We start from the raw sequence: 8,429 nt of genomic DNA on the forward strand, positions 1-8,429 counted from the left end.
CAGGGAGAGTCTGGGGAAGCTCTTAATGGCCAGCAGCTTTAGAATACATTGCAATCAGGCTTCCTTGGTTTTGTTTTCACCTTCTGTGCAGATCTGGAGCCCATACAAGCAGCCAGGATGTACCGGAGATCTGGACGGTCGGATTGAGGATGATTCTCGCTGTCTCTATACCCACGAAGAGTACATCAGCCTTGTGCTGAACAGTGGGAGTGGTCTGTCTCACGACTACGCCAACCAGTCTGTGCAGGAAGACCCCCGGATGATGGCCTTCTTTGACTCCCTGGTGCGTCGCGAGATCGAGGGCTGGAGCTCTGACTCGGACAGTGACCTCAGCGAGAGCACCATCCTCCAGCTGCACGCGGGGGTCAGCGAGCGCTCGGGCTACACCGACTCCGAGTCCTCGGCCTCGCTGCCCCTCTCCCCTCCGCCCACAGTGGATGAGTCTGCCGACAGCGCCTTCCACCTGGGCCCGCTGCGGGTCACTGCCACAAACGTGGTGGCATCCACCCCGCCGCTGCCCTCGTGTGAGGATGCCACGTCTCGCCAGCAGCGCCTGTCTGCCCTGCGGCGCTACCAGGACAAACGTCTCCTGGCCCTTTCCAACGAGTCTGACTCTGAAGAGAATGCCTGTGAGGTGGAACTGGACACAGACCTCTTTCCCCGGCCTCGGTCTCCCAGCCCCGAAGATGAGTCCAGCAGCTCCAGCAGCTCCGGCAGCTCCGAGGACGAGGAGGAGCTGAACGAACGGCGTACATCCACCCGGCAGCGGAACGCCATGCGGCGCCGGCAGAAGACGCCTCGAGAAGAGAGGCCCGGCGCCCCGCCCAAGCCCACCGACACCTACATTGGCGAAGACAACTACGATTACCCCCAGATCAAAGTAGATGACCTCTCTTCCTCCCCAACCTCCTCCCCTGAGCGGAGCGCGTCCACTCTGGAGATTCAGCCAAGCCGAGCATCGCCAACTTCCGACATAGAGTCCGTTGAGCGGAAGATTTATAAAGCTTACAAGTGGCTCCGCTACTCCTACATCTCCTATTCAAACAACAAAGATGGAGAGAGCTCTCTCGTGTCTGGTGAGGCCGATGAAGGGAGGGCGGGAACCAGCCACAAGGACAACCCAGCCCCTTCTTCCAGCAAGGAAGCCTGTCTAAACACGGCTGTGGCCCAGAGGACCCAGGACCTGCTGCCGGAAGGCCGCAGCAAGGACGCTTTTAAAGAGGGGACTTCTGCCGTAAGCCCCAACAATGGCCCAGGCCCGGAGCCCAGTGGCCACCCTTGGGCAGAGGCCCCCGAGGATGCTTCTCAGGACTCCAACAATGGTGGCACTGTAGAACACACTTTTGAAACCAAGAAGCTCAATGGAAAGGCCCTAAGCAAGGCCCTGAGCAGCCGTGCTGAGGAGCCACCCTCCCCTCCTGTCCCCAAGGCGTCTGGTTCCACTCTGAGCAGCGGGTCTGGCAACTGTCTCAGGACCCAGTCTGATGACAGTGAGGAGAGGAGCCTCGAAACCATCTGTGCCAACCACAACAATGGACGCTTGCACCCCCGCCCCCTGCACCCCCACAACAATGGGCAGAACTTCGGGGAGCTGGAGGCACTGGCCTGCTCTTCCCCAGGAATTGTGGACACTGACCACGATAACTTGTCCCTGACAGGGATACTCCTACACAAAGACTGTTGTGGGTCTGAAATCGCCTGTGAGTCCCCCAGTGCTGGAACGAGAGAGGACCCCACTGACCCCCCAGACACAGACAGCAGCAGAGCTGTTCACGGCCATAGTGGCCTCAAGAGGCACCGAATCGAATTGGAAGACCCAGATTCGGAGAATTCCTCCTCAGAGAAGAAATTAAAAACATGATAAATACAAAGGGAAAACAAAAAGCTATGAAAAGTAGCTTTACAAAAATTTTAAATCCTGTTTAGTGAACACAGAGGAAAGGAAAAATAGTATTAAAGGCACGTAAAACCAGGGCCTGGAATTTTGTGTCTGATGCTGCTCCCTTCTATTCAACAATGGGTCTGATGTTTAGCTGGCCATTGGTCGTGCTGCGTTAAGAAAGGGAAAAAATGCAAGTGAGTCCTTTCTAGTAAGACTTGAGGATAGTGTACCTGTGCAGATTCTGTTACAGTAAATCCTGTTGAGGTGTTTGACTTGTTCTCATGTGTGTGTACACTGGCACGCGTGAGCTCACTGTCTCAGACTTTTCTTTCCATTCTCCATCAGAAAGGCTCTATGGATCTGTGTTTTTTGGCATCTCAACCTCGTTTATATGCCATAGCTGTCTGGTTTTAATGATGAGTGCCTGCTAAATCAGACTGTGTTGCCAGTGAGTAGTGGATTTACACTGAAAGAATGGAGACGAGAGTGGAAACAGGCCTTCAGCCCACTGGCTGTGCTGGAAAGGAAAGCATGGTTCCTTTCTTAAAGAAATCTTCCATGTTTTCTCAGTGGCACTTCTTCGTTGAGCATTAAAGTAGGTGTACTAAAAGGGGAGCGTTTTTCATGCTAATGAGAGGTTAGCAGTCAAGACCAGATTCGAGAGGACATAGATCCCTGGTAAAGTTCACTGGTTGCAAATTGAGCAGTGGTGCAACACCATACTGTAGGGGGGCCGTAAAATATAACTAGTTGTGGGTAACACTTTAACAAGTTAGGTGCTAGTTTCTGAGAGGCACTCAGAAGGCCAGCAGGCACTTCCTTGGCCCCACATTGTGGCATCTCGGCCTGTGGAAAGAAGGGGAAAGACAGCTCTCGAGAGCTTTGTGCTCAGACTACTAAAGTGGATGTTACAGGTGTGTTAATGAAGAAGTGTAGGGAAGAGCAGAGTGTGGTACTGCGTTCATTTAATTTAACCCGAAATGATCGATCAGAATTGGTGGGCCTGGCATCTTCCCTCCAACCTGCAGTCCACAGAGGCTGTGGTGTTGTGACTTGATCTTGCAGAGTGGGCATCTCAGAGTGACAGATTCTTATTGAGTAGGTCCCTCAGGATGCAGAGAGAGTGGACAGAGGAGTCACTGGCTTCTAGAGGAGACTCTGTTCATGAAGGTAGATAAAGATTGAGAGAAGAAAAGACAAGGATCTTTTCAGCATTGCCGTGGTAGTTACAGTCACTTGGTTATTAATGAAGGCTTGTACAAGACAGGGAAACCTAGAATGACAGACAGCTTGTTGGCATGGATGTCATGAAAGGGCAGGAGAATGCTGGGAAGAAATGACGGAGAGAGAACACTACAGCTTTCTTGAGCACAAAGATGCTGGACAACTAGGAGCCCAGCGCCACTGGCCTAGAGAGGTCCTAGCTTGTGACTGGTGTGGCCTCACGAATCCAGCATTCTTTTTAGGGATGAACATGTCCTACTGGAACTGGGACCAAGGGGAGGGAGCCTGTGGAGGATGAAGATGTGGACGAATTTAGTGACCAGGGGAAGGGGGGTTATTTATAAAGGAAGGTTGTTGATCTAAGCCAGAAGGAGGGATCATCTTGCTAAGCTTTGTGAAAAGAAAGACGTGCCTGGTGTGTGTGCTGTGACTTGGGTGTGAAAACACTGTCTGAGGAGGAGGAGACAAAGGAGTGTGAGTAGCGGTGGAGATGCTTGCAACTGAACAACTGTAATCTCACCGGGGAGTGGGTCAGTGATTCTGTAACCAGTAGAATTACTTTAACCTGTAATCAGAACGGTTCTATGATTTGTCTTTGACTATTCACAGATAATTGTAAATTCTGGTTTTATAAGCCCAAGTCATTTTACATTTGCTTTTCCAAAATTTATTATTAAATTGGAATTTTTTAATCCTTTATATACAAAAAAAAAAAGGATATAATCACTCAGTGTGTGTTTCTCTTCCCCTTCCTAGTCAGCATGTCCAATCTTTTTGTTTTATATTACTGCATCTAGTCAGTACCTGGCCACTTCTGACTTCTCTGAGGACAATCCACATGTCTTCCTGGAGAAAAAGAAGTAGATGAAGCTCCCTTGAGAACTAGCCACTGGGTAGTTGCTGTTCCCAAATGCAGAACTTGATCTTTTCATGTTAAGAGCCTTTATCTCATTTGGATACTTAGAAGAGAGGTCAAAGTTCATTCTAGTTCAACTTTAGAATCCAAGAAAAGATGTTTTTAGCAAGGATGCCTTCCATCCTTGGGAGACACCCCAGATTCTGCTTGCCAGGAGCTCAGCCCCACAGCGTAGCCACAGAAGCAGGCTGAGAAGTGTGTGTCTCTGTGGCCATTCCACTCTGATCCCCAGAGATCTCCTGTCTGTGATCATGGTCTTTCAAACCTGGCAGGAACTTCCACTTCTAGAGTCCCTTTGCCTAAACTTGTAGGATTGAGGCCTCAACTTTGGAGAGACATTTAATCCCCAGAGTCTTCTGGGGATAGTGATAGCTATTTTACTAACAGGGCAGATGGCACTTGATTAGGTTTGAACTATTCAAAGGTGCCTCTTATGGGTTTTTTCTGGATCCTGTACATAAAGGTTTTAAGTGGCTGGTCCAGATTTATAAAATTGGTTCCCTCCACTTTATTTACCACCTGGTTTTGTAAGTAATTCCCATGTCTCTCTGACAACAGGTAAATGAGTTAAATGAGTAGTGGGCTTGGGGCAAAAGAAGGTTGCAACTGTGCTTGGTTTACTGAGCCCGGAGTCCTTGTTTGTCAAGGTGCCTTCCTCTGCTGAAGCCTTATCTCCTCACAAGCCCTGCCTCTCTCCCAGCAACGCTAGCTCTTCTCTTGTGTATATGCAAATAAACCTATTACTCACTTCTCATGGCTTCCTCTTCTCTTCCAGGGAAGACTTGGTTGCTTAGACACCCCTCCTCCTTTATTCCTTTCCTGTTTCAATTCTTTCCTAGTTGGAAAATTGATTCAAAGCTACCCTGAACACTAGAAGAAAAGCTGTGGTACACTGCCTCGATGCCAGTGGTCAAGGTCATTTCTAGGTATTGGGACAAAGGTCACATTAGGACCACAAAATTTAGAGTTGGAGGAAGTATCTACTTGATCTCTTTTCCCAGGCTTTATGAACTCAGGATACTGAAATCCTGGAATTGACCCTTTTGTTAGAATTGAGGGAAAGATGCAGCAAAGTGACATTGAAAACAGCCTCCAAAGAATTATGTTTTCTGATGTTTCCAAATATCAAGTTGCTTTTCCTGCCCTGTCCCAGACATGCATGGTAAACTTTTAACAGAAATTAAAAATAAACCCAACCCATCATATATCTCCTGCCTATAAAGCTGCCTCCTTCAGTTAATTGAAAAGTTCTTGCTAACCAAAATTCTTGTGAGGAAAATCTATACTGCCAAAGGAAGACTATCCGTCCCTTATGACCTAAGCAAGGCAACATGCCAGCAATTGAAATACAAAGGTGAAGTACAGCTCGGTGAGTCCGAACTTGCCCACAGCATCAGGATAAGGGCTTTGGACAAGCTGTGTGGTTCTCTCAGGCAGGATGTTTCCGTCTAAGTGCTCATTTGTCCTTGAGCACTCATGCTGGAGTAAAAATAACATTAAGTGTCTTAGGAATAATTTTGAATTTCTTCAAAGTACAGTGCTTCCCACATGCAGCAGAAGAAAAATGTATATGAAAAGAAAATCTAAGCCATCTGTACCCTAATTGCCTTTCACTCTTAGTAAAAAGGTGGTAAGATGCTTCTCAGGAAGAAGGCTGAAAGGCAAAGATAAACTTCACTGGGCCAGCGCTGACATGGCCAAGGACAGCAGGAAGAGTTGGTCAGTCCTGCTAACTCAACAGAGTTTACTTGAGCTGTGCAGCAGGGACCCACAGTGCTTATCTACAAGACAGTCACATTGTAAGGAAATCAAGTATCTAGTATTTCAAATTACTGGGAGATGACTCCTTTCTGGAGCCCAAAGCCATGAGCTAATGGAATATTCCAGCTGAAATATAGAATGCTAGCTTTCAAGTCTCCCTGTATCTGACTGTCAGTACCTCCACCAAGGCTGGAGAAAGGCAATACAACAGAAAGTTACCTGGGTGCTAACCCAGATCTTCATAGCCATAAGAGATGTTCTTGTGGTCCAGGGAAGCTAACATGGAAGATGTTTGAAGGGAAGAATAGGAAGGCTGCAGTAGAAGGAGTGAAACGCTAGGTGCCTTCGCACTGCTTTCCAGATCCACAGAACTAGCGTTGAACATGCCACAGATCAGCGTCAAACACTGGGTCATCAAAATTCTTGAAAATTGCCAAATTTATAATGGAAGTCAATAAAAGTGAAGGATTGGTTTGGGAGAAATTCACTTTGGTAGAATGCATACGTTCCAAGAAAAAATAATCCTGAGAACCAGCACACTGAAACAGGTACCCAAAACAGATGAGTATGCAGTTAGTTGGTGGTGACTGGCATAGGCTTTCAGAGGGTAACGTCTGCCTGTTGGACTAGTCATAGAACTATGGTCCATGACACTATTTGGGGCTTCCCCTTACCACTTCTTAAACTTATTTTTTCTTTCAGAGTCAAGTGTTTTTTAACATTTCTAGTCTCTCCAAGACCCCACCTTAAATTATTGAAGCTAATGTCTGTTTTCTCTTCCTCATAAGAGAGACCTGTGAGCAAGATAGAAATAGCATTGAAATAACGAAGTGGATTCTGAATTGATTCTTCAATGGAGCAGCTTCATGAGCCTTGGGAAGGTCACTCAGATTCTTGGGAACTGTACAGTTGAGGTCCCTCTCAACTCTAAAATGTCGTTCTTTCCATATTGTTGCAGGAAGTTGGGGGGCCCTTGTAGGGCCCAAGAGTGGGCTCTTGTCTAACACTCAGAAATTAATTGTCTGAGGAGACATGTGCTGACAAAGCAAGAAACTTTACTGGGAAAATGGGCACCTGGGTGGAGAGCAGGAAGGTAAGGGTACCTAGGAAGACTGCTCAGGCATGTGGCTTGCAGTTTCCATTTTTATTGTGATGGGATTTAACTTCTGGGTTTTCTCTGGCCAACCACTCTGAGTCAGGGTCATTCCTGGTACTCCATGCATTGCTCAGCCAAGATGGATGCCAGCGAGAAGGATTGTGGGAGGTGGCAGGACACCTGGCTTCTGCTTTCGACCTTTTCCTGAATTCTGGTTGGTAGTAGCTGGTTGGTTCTGTGCTCCTCCCCAGGACCTCCTGTTGTAAGATCACGTGCAAATGGTTACTGTGGTGCCTGGCCAGGGTGGGCAGTTTCAGTCAGTGTGTTTCCCCTAACAATTCCACGTACTATCTACATCCCATTCCTATGAGTTCTTATTCCTGAGACATCACTATAGTGCCCACCAGAACCAACTGGTGAGCCAAGATCTTTGGTAGGTATACAGCTGCTCGGAACCTCAAGCTCCTCATGTGTAAAATGGGGGAAAGTGCCAGTACATTGTTAGAGGATAAACCATCTGCACACGTGTGTGCATGGGTGCGTGCGTATTATTGTGCCTTAGAGCCCAGTGTATAGAAAGCACTAAAGTGTTTGCATTCATTAGCATATCCTCTCTACTCTGCCCTCATTGCTTGTTGATAGCAACCATGAAGAAGGCTTTTTTGGATGGGGTCTGCCAAGGAATATAGAAAGTAAGTTCTCCTTCAGAGAAAGAATTTACTGTTTGTTAGCAATCCTTGGGGCTTCCCAGGTGGCGCTAGTGGTAAAGAATTCACCTGCCAATGCCAGAGACGCAAGAGGCATGGATTCTGTCCCTGGGTTGGGAACCCCTGAAGGAGGAAATGGCAACCCACTCCAGTATTCTTGCCTGGAAAATAAATGGACACAGGATCCTGGTGAGCTACTGTCCATGGGGTCGCAAAAGTTCGGGCACTGAGCATGCACGCAGATTAGACAAAAGCAAACCTTACTCTGAGATCATAGAAAAGAGTAAATTATCCCTATTATAGTGGACCAGGCTAAGTTTGAGGCCTTGGACACTACCTCCAACCTGGGGAGCCAGCTGTCTAAAGACTTTGTCTAAGAGCTTCTAAAAAAGAACCAGACTTGGCTGACAGGGCCCATAGATCCTTGCTCAACTATTAGCAAGCCTTCGGGGCTAGGGGGCGGGGGATACTGGCAGATTTTATTAAACTACTGTCTTAATATGGTGGTACTGGAGATGACCCAGACCTCAGGAGCTGGGACAGCAAACTTCTCTCTGGCCTTGAGAGCTAAAATTCCTCTATCTGGCCATGGGCCAGCCCTAGAGAATCAAGAAAGTGGGAAGCCATGGAAATGTTCTGTGTTTGTGCCAAAGAAAAGTTTTGACCAGAGTTTTCCATGCAGGATTGTTTCACATGTGTATGTGTGTGAATATTTTGTAACATCTAATTCAAGAAGAAGTTCAACCATAAAAAAAAGAAGTCCGACTAGGCCACGAGGGGAAACGGTCAGAGTTCAGTCCCCGCTCACTAAAGCCTCAGGCCAGATCTGGAATAGAGATCTCA

At 47.5% G+C, this 8,429-nt stretch overlaps 1 protein-coding gene across 2 annotated transcripts in view; it reads left to right on the top strand.

The window, feature by feature from the left end:
- The window catches only part of DCAF5 (DDB1 and CUL4 associated factor 5), a 95,277-nt gene extending 90,239 nt beyond the window's left edge, over window positions 1-5,038 (top strand). For both annotated transcript variants that reach the window (XM_040226213.1, XM_040226214.1), the window contains exon 9: window positions 92-5,038. In XM_040226213.1, the coding sequence (XP_040082147.1) occupies window positions 92-1,861 (1,770 nt within the window). In that variant the 3' untranslated portion in view covers window positions 1,862-5,038. The remainder of the gene's footprint in view (window positions 1-91) is intronic.
- Window positions 5,039-8,429: the final 3,391 nt, after the last annotated feature.

This window comes from Oryx dammah, unplaced genomic scaffold, assembly GCF_014754425.2.
Source record: "Oryx dammah isolate SB20612 unplaced genomic scaffold, SCBI_Odam_1.1 HiC_scaffold_26, whole genome shotgun sequence".
Classification (NCBI taxonomy): Eukaryota; Metazoa; Chordata; class Mammalia; order Artiodactyla; family Bovidae; genus Oryx; species Oryx dammah.